The sequence below is a fragment of the Arachis duranensis genome, chromosome 5 (assembly GCF_000817695.3).
Source record: "Arachis duranensis cultivar V14167 chromosome 5, aradu.V14167.gnm2.J7QH, whole genome shotgun sequence".
Taxonomy (NCBI): Eukaryota; Viridiplantae; Streptophyta; class Magnoliopsida; order Fabales; family Fabaceae; genus Arachis; species Arachis duranensis.
This window is the reverse complement of record NC_029776.3, coordinates 2,888,697-2,902,974: the sequence shown is the minus strand read 5'-3', so window position 1 is coordinate 2,902,974 and position 14,278 is coordinate 2,888,697. Positions and strand designations below refer to the sequence as shown.

At 35.6% G+C, this 14,278-nt stretch overlaps 5 protein-coding genes across 6 annotated transcripts in view; 3 read left to right on the top strand and 2 right to left on the bottom strand.

Moving 5' to 3' along the window:
* LOC107487359 (uncharacterized zinc finger CCHC domain-containing protein At4g19190) overlaps positions 1 to 1,629 on the top strand; it is a 3,785-nt gene extending 2,156 nt beyond the window's left edge. Inside the window, exons 5-6 of the mRNA XM_016107975.3 lie at positions 70 to 184; positions 291 to 1,629. Of these exons, the coding sequence (XP_015963461.1) occupies positions 70 to 184; positions 291 to 1,330 (1,155 nt within the window). The 3' untranslated portion in view covers positions 1,331 to 1,629. The remainder of the gene's footprint in view (positions 1 to 69; positions 185 to 290) is intronic.
* A 528-nt stretch (positions 1,630 to 2,157) lies between these two features.
* LOC107487278 (upstream activation factor subunit UAF30) lies at positions 2,158 to 3,449 on the bottom strand. The gene is made up of 3 exons (XM_016107899.3): positions 3,384 to 3,449; positions 3,094 to 3,312; positions 2,158 to 2,510 (listed from the first exon to the last, which is right to left on the bottom strand). The coding sequence occupies exons 1-3, from the start codon at positions 3,447 to 3,449 to the stop codon at positions 2,385 to 2,387; spliced, it is 411 nt and encodes a 136-aa protein (XP_015963385.1). The 3' UTR covers positions 2,158 to 2,384.
* Positions 3,450 to 5,335: 1,886 nt separating this feature from the next.
* Positions 5,336 to 6,534, bottom strand: LOC107487358 (uncharacterized). The gene is made up of 2 exons (XM_016107974.3): positions 6,249 to 6,534; positions 5,336 to 5,764 (listed from the first exon to the last, which is right to left on the bottom strand). Exons 1-2 carry the CDS (start codon positions 6,489 to 6,491, stop codon positions 5,549 to 5,551), a joined length of 459 nt encoding a protein of 152 aa, XP_015963460.1. The 5' UTR covers positions 6,492 to 6,534; the 3' UTR covers positions 5,336 to 5,548.
* A 360-nt stretch (positions 6,535 to 6,894) lies between these two features.
* Positions 6,895 to 9,876, top strand: LOC107487357 (F-box protein SKIP31). Of its 2 annotated transcripts, none has more exons than XM_016107973.3 (9): positions 6,895 to 7,235; positions 7,407 to 7,628; positions 7,764 to 7,837; positions 8,192 to 8,267; positions 8,445 to 8,555; positions 8,915 to 9,089; positions 9,202 to 9,324; positions 9,448 to 9,508; positions 9,619 to 9,876. In XM_016107973.3, exons 1-8 carry the CDS (start codon positions 7,158 to 7,160, stop codon positions 9,471 to 9,473), a joined length of 885 nt encoding a protein of 294 aa, XP_015963459.1. In that variant the 5' UTR covers positions 6,895 to 7,157; the 3' UTR covers positions 9,474 to 9,508; positions 9,619 to 9,876. The 2 variants fall into 2 exon arrangements, with proteins under 2 accessions (XP_015963459.1, XP_015963458.1); XM_016107972.3 differs by having other exon boundaries at positions 6,896 to 7,235; positions 9,202 to 9,320.
* Positions 9,877 to 11,606: 1,730 nt separating this feature from the next.
* On the top strand, positions 11,607 to 13,668 carry LOC107487356 (glycine-rich protein A3). The gene is made up of 3 exons (XM_016107971.3): positions 11,607 to 11,760; positions 11,980 to 12,292; positions 13,161 to 13,668. The coding sequence occupies exons 2-3, from the start codon at positions 12,031 to 12,033 to the stop codon at positions 13,415 to 13,417; spliced, it is 519 nt and encodes a 172-aa protein (XP_015963457.1). The 5' UTR covers positions 11,607 to 11,760; positions 11,980 to 12,030; the 3' UTR covers positions 13,418 to 13,668.
* Positions 13,669 to 14,278: the final 610 nt, after the last annotated feature.

The window sequence follows — 14,278 nt, the reverse complement described above, 5'->3', positions numbered from 1 at the left end:
CAAAAAAAAAACATTTAAACATATAAATATATATCTTAATCTTAATTCTGCTGTTTGGCAATGATTCAGCCTCTAAAATGGGAGCTCAAGCAGAAGCCAGGAATCAGTCCTCCTCGAGGAGGGTTCAAACCGGATGATCCCAACCAGCAGATTGTTGCTGAGGAAATATTTGACGAGTATGGAGGTAACTGCTTGCTGCCCTTATTTAATAAAATATTTGGTACACCTTGGAGTCTTGGATGGATAGTATCCCTGATTTTTCCAAGTCCACCATGACCACCATTTTACAGGTTTTCTTGGTATGGATAGTATCCCTGATTTGTTGACCAACTTCTCTAAGAAACCAAAGAAGTCCAAAAAGAGCAAGTGCAAGAATCAGCAACTAAATTCTGGAAGTGAGGAATCTCTAGATGATGGAGAGAAGAGATCAAAGAAGGTGAAGCTAAACAAAAAGAAGAAAAATCATGTGTCGAGTTCGGCAGACACTTCAGATTATGAAAAGGATCGAAGAAAGAGCAGACGCAAGAGTTCTTATTCTTTAGAAGATTCTGACAGGGACAAGTTTGACCATAGCAAAAGGACTAAACATGAGATGCCCAAAGGTTCTTCTCGTCATAGTTGTAAGAGTAAACATGACAGACAAAGGCATTCTTATTCAAGTGAAGATTCTGACAGTGACAGGGATGACCACAGTAGAAAGGATATACAAAATCATAAGAGGAAACATGGTAGAAAAAGACATTATTATTCATCCGAGGATTCGAAAAACAGTGAGAAGCATTGTTCATCTGATGATTCGGACAGCGACAGAGATGATAAAAGGAGAAAGATTATACAAAAGCACAAGAGAAAACATAGCAGAAAAAGGCATTCTAATTCATCGGAGGACTCTGGTCCTGACGATCATCATGGAAATGACAAGAGTAGGGACAAGAATTCAAACTCCTCGGATGATTCTAATCATAGAAGGTGCAACCATAGGAAGTCTTCAGCAGCTCATCGAGATTCCCAAAAGCATAACAGAAATGATGATTTTGATCCCTACCACGGAAAACAGAAGAACATGTCTAAGAATTCATATTCATCTGAAGATTCAGATGTTGACACAGTTGATCGGAGTAGAAAGATCGAACAAAAGGATCGCTATATACTCGAGGGTTCTGAACATCCTAGGCTCGATGTGAGTAGGGAGAGAAGAAAAAAGGATTACTATTCATCTAAGGATTCTGGTGCTGACAGATATCACAGATATGAACATTCTTATTCATCTGAATCTGATAGTTATCATCATCAGAGGCATTTGAGAAGGCAAGGTCACAAGCACCGGTAAGATCATTCTGATTCTCAGAAGCATCACAGAAATGGTTAAAGTAGATCAGGGATTGGGATGCCAAAATAGTGAAGACCTCTTTATCATCATTATGATGAACGTATTCATTTGTTTGATCCATGTTTAGATGTTCCTTTCCTTTGTTCTCCGATCCTCTTATAACATTTGTGATTTGTGTGCTAGGCCAATGTATATTGTTACTTATAGTTGCCTGCTTTAGTTACGCACGTGGAGGCTGAATTCAAGCTTGTTTAACATTTAATCACCTCTTTTTACTCGTAAAGCATTCAATATTTCAATGTGGTTCTCCAAATGGTGCTGTGTTTATTGTCCAATGTCCACAGTGCCTCAGTCACATATACACATAGTTTCTTATTTTCCAATGCCTTAGAGTAACTCATAATTTACAAATAACTGGTCACTAGATTTCTTAGAAATCATTATGCATGACGAAGTGTGACACTATGAGGAGGGGTGAATCAACACCGATCCCACACTGGGAAGCTGAAAAATAAGTTTTAGGAAATTGTGATCTTGCAACTAAACATAATATGAAACATAGGTTACTCAATTTGACGTACTACCACCATTTTGATGCCATGGAGGACGTTCTAGGTAACCCAAAGTTAAAAAAGGAAGAAATATTATTTCTTGCACAAAGAACCAAAATCATAGTTCTGTAACCCGAATTGGCCGAACCTATTGCATGCATACCTTAATTGATATTGAAATGAATTTGAGATAAAAGGGATATTAGAATAGAAACCTGAGTGAACAACCATCCTTAAAATAGCATCACGGACCAAAAGGTGATTAAAACACATGGCTTAGAAAATAAAAAGCACATATATGCATAATCTTAAACAATGAGATAGCAAACGTGAAACAAAAGAACATCACGTCGGAACCCAATTGTCTGAAATTACAAAATCCAAGTTTCTTTAGTGGTTGGTCACAAACCATGCACAAAAAAAGACCTACTTAATGTACTAAAAATCAAGTTACCATCATCATCATCATCATCTCAACAACAGTCCAACAAAGGTGAATATCACTAGCTTGATTTTACAAAATGGGTAGCTAGCAATCTTGCAATCTCTGTGAACCCGACCTTGTCTTTCCCATCAAAAATAGTCTTCAACTTGTCATCACAAAAGATCTCCTTCTTATTACTAGGATTCTGCAAAAGAACACAGCCCTGTTATGCCATTGCAGAGACCAGCCAGCAGCAAAAAAGACAGAAAAATGTCACACAACAAGAGAATAGGCTTCCAATCTAAGACTTCTTAAAACAAAAGTTTCCACCAAATCCGTCAGGCCAGCATAAACAGAATAAACAAAATCCGAACAATTATTTCAAGCTTGCAACACTAACACCACAACCGAACCAAAGAATAAACCGTCTCAAAGCTAAGGATCAAACATCAAAACCAAAATCTTAGCACAAAGAAGGCAATCACTATTTGCCTAAGAAGCTAAAGTTTTCAATACTGAAGAATCACATTGCAAAAAACATCATAGCTAAGCCTAAGAGTTATTATGCATTTACACAAACCCTAAAATCAAAGCAGAACTAACACAAATAAACGTAATTACAACAAAAATGGTAATAAAATCAAACAAAAGCCGTAACTTTAAGCGAGGAAATGAAAGAATCAGTGAACAAAATGGCTGAAAAGCACGAAAAACACAAAGATCACAAATGAAAACACCCTTATTGAACCACAAAATAAAAGGAGAAAGAAGAAAAAAAACGAAGATACCTGAAGATTCTGCAGCTTGATGTACTCCCACACTCTCTTCACAGCGTGAGTTCGGGACACCTCCGAAGCACCGAGGAAGCTTCCGAGCTCGGAAGACACCGGCACTACCTTCTGTATCCCCACGTTGTTGCGCGGCCTGCTCGGCGCCTTCTTCGCCGCCTTAGTCGCGGTGGTAGCTCCACCGGACGCCGCCTTCTTGGCCGTGGCGGATGCTCCGGCCTATAAACGAGACTACGAGAGTGTGGGTTTTGGGTTCTCTTTCGCTCTTCCTCTTCCAGCTTGCTACATACACGGTCGGAACTTTTCAATGCTTCGTACAAGTGACTCAAATTAGGGATGACGTGGCATGTTTTCATTGGAAGCTGGCCGTGCGGGCCTTGGTTAGACGTTGATGGGCTCACAAGTTTCTCTGTTTCCCGCTTTTTTTTATTGTGTGAATATGAATATTTTTCTTCACATTATATGGGAATTTTTTCGGTGGAGAGTGAAGATGGTAGTTTTTACGTTATGTCTATATTTTTTTTATTCTTTTTTCTTTTTTCTATTGTAAAAACTATAATCTTCACTCTTCACCATAACATTACCCCCTCCCCCCATATACACGTGTGTGTTAACAACGGGTTAAGCTTGTGCGGAGTTAGCTAGAGAAGGATTCAGGGAACCTTTTATAGATTTCGACGTTTAAGTCAATGGTAGTCTAAACAGTATGAAAATGTTGGAATGACATCCTCTAAAATCAATGTTGTACGAATGAATATTTTTATTGAGATAAAAGATGGAAAAAATCTCAGAAACTGTGAGTGCAATTTGGCAAATGAATAGTTTAGTTCAAAAGATAATTGCTAGAGAGCATTATCATTTTGTTTGATCTATGCTATTTATTTTTAAAAACCGTTATTGCTAACTCTTCTTTTTTCTTCATAAAATCTCAAGTGATAGTATTTTCAAACTTCACTCCTCACACATTTTTACCACATTTTTCTTCAATTGCAATCTCTAGATTTGAACCCTAGACCTTTGAGGTAGAAAGGAAGAAATATGCCATGTGAGCTAAGACTCATTGGCTTTTTTGGTTGTATTGAAGAAGCTAGAAGTCGAGACCTCTCTAGGGGCGGGGGACAATAATGCCACTTCAAGGGAAAACTCATTGACTTATTACATTCAAACTTGCAATGATGGACTATTGCATGAAAGATCAAGACCATCAAACTTAATTTTGTGGTGCAACAGCGCTATCAGCCCAGCAAAAAAAGAAAGAAAGAATAGGGACTCTTGGGGTAGGAAGTAGGAACTAGGAACGAAATCAGAAACTAGCGCAATTTCGATGAAACCAAGAAATTTTTATCCATGATACATAAGACTTGAAGTTTATAATTGCGTTCTCTCACAACCCCAAACCAAATCAGTCAACAAATCAGTAGAGTGGATTCAATAATCTAACTGAAGTTGAACTGAATCGATTTAACTAAATATAAAATAAAATTATTAAAAATTAAAATTTTACAATTTTACATAATAACTTATCTATAATTTATTATTAAAAATTTACAAACAAGTTCAAACATCACAGTTTTTAACTAAAAAAATCAGAGAATACAAAAATGATAAACACATGTTCCATCACAAAAAAAAAAAAGTTTTAACTAAACAAAACATACTACTCATCACAATTTATAATCATCATTAAGTGTTCCAAATTACATATAGCCAATAACAACACAAATTACATTTTAATTAGATTTTGGATATACTTTGGTTGCATCAACAAATTTGCAGGATGAGGATTAGCAACATCAGTTAGCATGCAGCTGATTTTTTTTCTCTTAATAATAACTAACTCACATAAATTTAGAGTTATTGGGTTGTTAAAAGAGAGAAAAACTCCGTTCTTTTAAAAAAAATAAAACGGTGTCGTCTTAAACAGATTAACACCAAACCAAAATCCCTAAAAAAAACTGAACCGGTTCACATGATTTACCAGTTAACCGTCAGTTCAACTATAGTTCTTTCACTGATTTTTTGCTTTTTCATGTCAACCGAATTGGCCAGAAGACCGATTCCCGGTTAATCAAGTGAAATTGGCCGGTCCAGTGTGATTTTCAGAACCATGCTCACAACTATAGGATCGTAATCAAATATTTGTGTCGCTATCATACTAGAATATAAATATATCCAATGTATGAATTATGTCTAAGCAAGAGACCATCTCTTTCAGGCTTAAGACTAATGAACGTACCAAAAGAGCAGCAGGAAAGACACAATATTATTTCGAAGGACAAGACACTTAATAGGAAAACTAGTTTTCTCATATAGAACAACCAAACTAGTTTCAATAGTTAAAACTCTAGTTTTGTCATTGGATTTTTCTACTTATGATAGTGATGCAAACTAAGAAACCACAACTCTTAATATCTAACTTGGGGTCTAAGAGGACAGAAAAACGATATGCGAAAACCTACTTCTTTGATGATTTCCCTTTCTTTTTTGAACCCTTCCCCTTTGTGTTGTCCGTGTGAGAATCCATGCTACTGTCCTTGGTGCTGATTCCACCCTGCTGGCCAAATTCTGGAGACAGAATTCTAGCAACCTCAGGAAAACCAATACTAGTTTTGCCACGTAACAAAGTATTCAAATTCTTCTCCCAGATATCATCTTTCTTAATACCAGGACTCTGCAGTGCAACCCATATCATTATAAAGTCAATGGCATAACAACAATAAAATCCAAATGAAGATATAAATGATGGAAAAGAAACAACTGTAAGTCACTACAGAAATCACAAGGATATGCAAACTGCAATCCATTATCTAAGTTCTCCCTCCGAAAGACCACCTCAAAAGTAGTATCAACAGCTCAAACCGACCAAGAACCAGGCTTCAATAGCATATAAAAACACCATACAGAATCTCATAATCATCATAGACTAAATCATGGCTGACCAAATTAAAGGTTGCAGTATTGCATAATCTAGATCGAGTTAAAAAGTTCAAGATCACAATTAACAAAGTAAATAGCAATGTGTAATAAATTAAGGTATCTTTGAGTGAGAACATTTATCAAACAGTTGGTATGCAGGTCCCAAATAACGAAACAGAGAGCCAAAACGCTGCAATGATAACACGATAATAAATATGAATAGGGTTGAAGATGGAAACCCTGGCATTGTAGAGCTTCATGAACTTAGAGAGGGTCAACGCCATCTCTGAACGAGACTGATGAGGGATGCCGAGGTAGTTGCAGAGTTCGCTCGTAGCTTTGCGATTTTTGCCCTTCTTCCCTTCAATTATTTCTTTCGCCTTTGACACCGTCGACATGCTCCTCCGCCATACTCCTCCCTTTTCCGCCGCCGCAGCCACGGCGGCAGAGGAGATACGGAACCCCACGCGCATCCGATTCATCTTGCAACTTCTACTGCGATTACACCATAGGCCATACTCCCCTAAATTACTGAATTGGGTTTGGATTTAAAAATGGCCCAATTTAAATTGGGCTTAGTTGGATCAGAGGCCCATCAACACCCCAAACTTTCTCTAGATTGTACCTGATGTAGTTGCATATTTTGTTTTGGTGTACTAAACGGGGCAAGAGCCCAATGTAATTGCATGTTTTTTGGTGTAGTGTAGTTGCATATTTTGTGGCATTTCATATTGTTGTTGTGGGTGGGGTTTCCCGGCCCATGAAACTGTCCAAAAAAACTTTAAAGAAAGATCTAAATCAGATAAGATTTAGATCTAATTTAGATCTTATCTGACCAAAAAAAAAATATATATATATATGTATATATATGTCTATATCCGAATATGCTAGAGAACCGGACAAAACCCGATTGCTTTCAAACCGGTAGGGTTGACCCGAAACGCATCCAACCGTTCATTCCGTTTCTCATCTTTCTCCATCTTCATCAAATCCTTCATCTCTTTATTTCACCTAACCCCCATACAATTCCGGCCACCGGAGCTAATTTCTCCCGGTTTTCCGACCGGTGACCCGTCTTTCATTCATCTTCTCTCCGGTTTCCGTTCCATCTCTCATCGATTCCCTTTTACTTGTGTTTCCGTGACGCCATGACTATTTCCGAAGACGAGGACGAAACCCTAGCTCACTTTCTCGAATCGGAGGTTCTCTCCGAAACCTCTGACCAGGTATTCACTATGTTTGTAAAATTGTTCCCTTTTTGTGTGGTAATTTGTGATATTATCATGTCAGATGATCGATTAGGGTTTTGAATTGGGATTTAGGTGAAAGCTTGGGTATTTAGCAGATTTTGTTCGAATTCTAAGGTGTGAAGGATTAATTGAGTTGCTTTGTTGCAGGAGGAGGAGAATCCGGAGGAGCCTGAACCAAAGAGAAAGAGGGTAGAGGAGGCGGAGAGTTCTAAGGAAGGTGCCAAACAAAGTTTAAGTTCAAATTCATTGTTGGAGCCGAAGAATTACAGTGTGAATAACGTAGTGGTGCCGAAGAGGATTGAGACCGGTTCTTTCAGCAAAGTCCCACCTGAGCTCTTTCACCATATCCTTAAATTCCTGTCCTCAGAGGTTGCCTCTTTATATATTTTTGTGAAAAAATAATAATAAGATGAAGGAGAAAAAACCCTTGAATTTTAGGGTCTCTACGTATATAGATTGTTTAGGGTTTATTGGCTAACTACTGTTGTTTTTTGATGGGTGCAGGACCTTATTTCTTGTTCCTTGGTCTGTAGGTTTCTAAATTATGCAGCATCCGATGAAGCATTGTGGCGTCGATTGTAAGTAAATGACATCATCTCAAAGTTTGCAGCCTTGCGTTGTTGATAGTTGTTAAATATTTAGCATCTGACGACATGAGCTGACTTATTTGGATTACATGCTCTTAATCCATGATATCTCCTCATTTTGCATCGTCCTTGTAGTTGATGCTGAAGTGATATGAGACCATGAACTGCCATTTGAAGTGGTGGCTCTCACCTCCTATCTCAACTCCTATCAGATTGGGTTTTAGGAGTGGGTTCTCCTTTACTTCAATAGTTCATGTTGATTATGATTCCTTGTTTCATATGATTTGTGATATTAGGTTTTCATGAACCATGTTTATGTCCATTGTCATGATAAAAATTATTCAGGTACTGTATGCGATGGGGTCTTCTTCCCCCTACAAGAAAGTTAAGGGAATGTCCATGGAAAAATTTATATATTCAGGTAATTGCTCATTTCGCCCATTTTGTTTGATATCTATTTTTTCAACATTTGTTTTTTATGTATTTATAATAATCATATTTCATCATTTCTCTCATGGAAGCTTGAGTTGAGTTATTCATACATTTTATTTGTGCATGCGTGTTTGTGGATCCTTTCATTTGTCTCATCATTGTGCAGCGTGATGGAGAGGATATGGTTGAACTTGTCAGAAGCTGCCAAAATGAGTTTAAGGAGTATTACATTCAAATGCAAGCAGCTAAGCGGAGTCAAGCCCCTCATCCTTCGCAGGTAATGGGAGCCTCCATTAGTGTGGAATATCTACTGATATATTGAGAATGATCTTAGGGAGATAAATAGTTATGGTACTTGTACCATTGTTCGTGCTCCCCTGCTGTCCAAGCTATTTGATGAAGGGGAAAGCTGAACTTTATATTGTAATGCCTGTTTGATTTTGCTCTGTATGTATATAAAACTTAACAGGGATTTGGGATTTCATAACATTATGCAAATGCTAGGCTGGAAAGTAATTTTGTTGTTAATTCTTAATACTATAATGTGTTTTGATGTGAATGCTTCTTGCCTCCATAAAAGATGTGCCTCTTAACTGTTTGTGACCTCCCCTAATTGTATTCGTTTAACATGTGAAGGTGAAGGACGACAGAATAATCCTTGACAAAACATTAGCTGATCAAGTGTCATCATGGAAAAGCAGCAAGGGACTCAGCGATGCAGTGGTAACTGATCATGCTTGTTCTGGGGAAACATGCTCTTACTATGAAATCGGAGATGTATTTATTTGTGAGAAGACCGGGCAAGTTCATGGTATGAAACATGTTTTATGGACAATGCTACAGTGTATTTTTACATTGCATAAGTTTAAATCCTTTAGTTTAGACTAAATCTAACAATTCAATGTTTCTTTTTCTTTTTCTAGTTTGTGATGAGACTTGTAGAGAAGTAATCATGGATCCCACCAATGAGCTTTTGGTCTGTACAATATCAGGGCACTGTTTCGATAGATTTCTGTCACCGTCCGAGATGGAGCCGGATACTGTAGGTCTAAGTCTACTTAATATAGCATAAAATTAATTATCAATAGCATCTATTATAATACTGATACATAACCATGTACACAGTATAGCTTGTCCTCGTAACGCTTTCTGTTCTTTCGAAACTTCAGGAACTGCAGCAAGGTGGTGCAACTGATGAGGCAGAACCATTTATGGGGTCAGGCCGTTTTGGTAAACTCATCTCTCCCTGTCTCTGGCTTCTGTTCTTTGTTCAGTTTTATGATCAAATCAAATCTTGCACATCCATCTCATTATGTTGCTTCTCTGTAATCTTTAAACAGCAAGAGCTTATTCGCTGGGATACAATTGTGCTGATGAGAAGGAGCTGAAAGCAACTTTAAGGTTTTGCTGATTCCTCACTGTGTTCTCTTCTCGGTTGTAGATCCTATTAAGAATATTTCAGTAGTGGTAGATTATAAAACTCCCATTTTAAATTTCGTGTAATAGTCTTATCAATTATCATATGCCTTAACTATTCGTATTTCGTGACAGTCCTATGCGGTAGTGTATAGTTGAATATCATTTGAGGCATTTTTTCATTCTCTCTCTCGTTATTGCAATAATTTTTCATTTATGTTTTCGAAAATTTCTTGGTACTTTTGGAAGAAATAATAAAGGAATTAGATATAAGTAACGTACGAAGAAAGAGAAATGATAGAATAATGATTAGTTTCAATTTTTAGTTTAGCATTAACCAAATGCAATTTGTCAAGCACGTGTTACCTCATCCAGTCCATCAAAATCAAACATGTCTTTTAAACCATACACGGATGGTGGTTGAGTTAGGTGTTGGATCGAAGAAACTGAAGCAATCACTATTTTAATCTTCTTGATTGGTGTTCTAAAACTTTTTTTTGTTAAAAAGAATGTAAAAGAAAAAACGTAATATCTAACAATGCTCACAACGGGGAATTTGTTTTTGTTAATCATATTAACAACAAAGTAGCTTTAGTTGTTAATGATAGATGGTTAGTAGTTATGTAAAACATAATAATGTCACTTTTTCACCGATATTGGTCCATTTATTTTTGTTAATCATATTACATCGTGTCTATCAAGTTGCCAATACTTGCCATACTTATTCTCCCTCTTAATAATATTCCAGCTTAGAATCAGATTCACCACAACACAAGTTGGGGACCAAAGAAAAAGTGCTCCAGATTCTTTGATCGCAATCATTGTTTTAGCTTTGAAAGAAGTTCCTTCTTTAGATGCAATTCCAATTAACTAAGAATTCCTCTTAGAATAATTCAATGAAATCTAATCTCCCCATCCACATAAAATAAATAAATCTGAACACGTTTTAGTTTTTAGTTTGTTTAAGAAATATTACTCCAGCATAAATTAAATTAAACTAGTTTAAATTATATAATTAGTATATTTTTGGTTACTAAAAGAAGAATTTAATTCTCATATACTATATAAATAAATTTTATATACATCTAATCACATATTATCATATTAAAAAATAACTTCTTTTCAATTATTGCATTAATAGTCATTAAAAAAATATTTTATATCCTTGATACATCAAAATTACACTCTCAGAAAAACAAAGTTATGTAATTTTTCATTTGACATGTCTCCTTCTAAAAAAATGTTAAGAGTGAAAAAGATAAATAAATCATTGATTTCTTAACTCACAAATAAATAAAATGTTAATTAATTAAAATATAAAAATATTTCTTACTTCTTAAGTATGAAAATAAATAAAAGAGTCCTGCTAGGAAGCTAATGGAATATTTGTACAATGTATACAATGGGTTATATAAGTTAAAAAATGAACATCACTCATACTATCAAGAATAATCATCCGAGTAGTAGGAATAATAAACATCTCATATCATAAAACCACTCATCCCAAAAGTTTAAGCTGATGGGAAAAGGTAACACTAACTGAATCCGACATTCCTAAACCTCTATTGTATACATTATATAAATATTTCATTGACTCCCTATACTTTCTTTAAATAAAATCTTTAAAAAAAATTTAAAAGTCTTGTTTTTAAAAATAAAAAATATATTTTACATTTTTAATTAATTAAAATTTTATGTATTTTTAAGTTGAAAAGTCAGAAAAATATAAATATATATATTTTGTACTACAAGGATGAAAATCCACAAGAAAGTTGCTTAGATTATAAGTTAGTAGTTAGTGAGGAAGCCAATAAGATCCTGTGCCTAAAATCGAGGAGGGGCAACAATTTCGGAATATCCACGTGTCAACGTGTGAGAGCAGCATGCAATGCTTTGACGCGTATATGACAACAAACGCGTACGGCGTGCATATCTTATTTCGCGCTCATAACAAATCTAATCAAATCAAATTCATTCAATATATGCTATCCTCATCATCATCTTCTTCCTCTATTTCTAAAGATCCTCCAATTTCTTCACCCACTTCTTTCAAAATCCCTAATTCGGTAAGCTCCTTTATCCGCTTTTTATTTCATTTCGTAAAATTTTCATCCTTGTTTTGGAACTTCTTGTTCACAAATTAAAAATTTGATATTGCTATTGGCTTTTGCATGCAACACTAACATTCACAAATTTTCAATTAGGTTTTAGTTTTAGGTGAATTTTACCTTTTATTTATTTAAATCTGATTGTGTGTTTTAACCAAATTACGAATGTTTGTGCAGATTCAATTTTGGAATCACTGAATCAGCCTTGATTATTATCTGATCTTGATCATGGGAGGTGGAAAGGAGCATGATGAGAAAGGGTTGTTTTCACACCTTGCTCAAGGGGCAGCATCAAGTTATGCTCACTCACATGGACATCATGGAGGATACCCTCCTCAAGGGTACCCTCCCCCTGCTGGATATGGTGCCTACCCTCCAGGACAACACGGTTACCCTCCCGCCCACGGGTACCCCCCTGCCGGTTACCCTCCTCCCGGTGGCTATCCTCCTCCTGGTGGTTATCCACCAGCTGGTTATCCTAATCCACATGGTATGCATATATGATCCCTCTTTCTTAGTTTTGTGAAGCTACTTTAGTCTGTAGGTTATGTAATTTCACTTATATTATCATGGCTATATAATTGATATATAGTGTTTTTTAATTTTTTTAAAAGAATTTCATTTTGATTCATTGTGAATGTAAAACAGTTTTATAAGTGCATCGAATCGCGTAACGTCTTGTTAGTAAAAATAACTGTTTTACATTGACAATATGAATTGTCATATAAGAAAACGGATGTGAGACTATTATCTTAATTTATATTGTGAATCCTATACAACATAGTGATTTTTTAATTTTTATAGTAATTTTTTAAGTTTTAGTTTAAATTAATTGTGACTTTGTGTTGACTGCTAATCAAATTGAGCAATGTTATATGCAGTCCCAAAGATATAATCATAATCTTTGATAGAAATTGTGATTAGTCTTTTGATAAAATGAGTCAACACAATCTATTTATTAATTCAATAGTCAATAGTTTTGACCATGCTTTGAGATTATTCTAACAATTTTCATTTAGGTTTATTTTGGCTGTTCTTTACTGCATTTGGAACTTGCTAATGTTTGCTGTTGAATGTGTTGTCATGATGTTAAACCCTATTCAATGATGCATTTGCTAGATGAAAAAGCTTTTCATGAGAATGAATTCTCGTGTTGTGAGTTGTTATTGTGTGATTTTTTACCACTCATTTGAAATGTGAGACCTGCACAATACATGTGACTTTAGATGATGAATGGTGAGAGATCAAACATGTTAAAGTAATGTGAAAAAAATAAATATAAGAAGACTCATTTTCTCTTTTATGCTGTCTAATAATGTCTACATTGCCGAAAACTAACTTCTCTGCCTTGTCACCAGGGCATAGTCACCACAGCGGCAGCGGGATGGGAGGATTGCTTGCTGGAGGTGCTGCCGCTGCGGCTGCCGCATATGGCGCCCACCATCTTTCTCACGGCCACCATAGCGGACACATGGGCTACATGGGCCACATGGGACATATGGGACACATGGGACATGGGAAATTCAAGCATGGCAAGTTCAAGCATGGAAAGTTCGGCAAGCATGGGAAATATAAGCGTGGCAAGTTTGGTAAAATGTTCAAGAAGTGGAAGTAGTTCTATCTTCTATGTAGAATAATACCCTATTTACTACTATGCTTTATATTTATAGCTTCTATAAAAATTAAATAAACGACAACTTGTGTCGAGCTCTTGAATGGTTTGCAAGAGTTTGGTTTACGCCAAGATCAATTATATTAGTTTATATTGTAGAAATTATAGAATTTAAAGATGAACATGAATTTGATATCAAACCATGTCAATCGCGTTAAATTGAAGGTGAAAATGCAGTGTAGTTTTTGTGTGAAGTTACTAATTGAAAATTATTTGATAATCTAATATATTTGACTAAATTGTTATTTAACTGTTTTTAGCTATTAATTTCAGACAAAGATAGTGCATATGAGAGTTTTCACCTACAATTGGATTATGCTGAATCAAACTAAATTACACTGAATTATACACACTATATCAAACCAAATTCAACTTGATTGAAATGTGAACTTTTTAGAACCTAATAACAAAGCAGTACTCTGTTTATAGAAGGCAACAAAGCTGAAAGAAAATAGATAATATCCATTTTAAGCTTATTGACTTAACTAACATAAGCTCTCTGATTTTTCATGTCTAATAGAAATAGAAATCAGTAACTTACAATTTATAAAGCTCTTAACTCTCTAACTACCTTAACAATCCCTAAACTCAGATGAGTTAGGATTTAAACGTACGGAGCAAAAGATGCTAATTATGGGTGTTCAAAATTGATCTGGATCGAACTAAACCGATCAATCGAATCGAAAAAACCAAAAACTGAACAAACCGATCACAGTGGAAGGCTTTAGTGACTTCCCTCAAAAACATGCGAGTTTCTTTGGATAAAGGTAATTAAGGAGGACAAGTAAATTTAGATAGTATTTA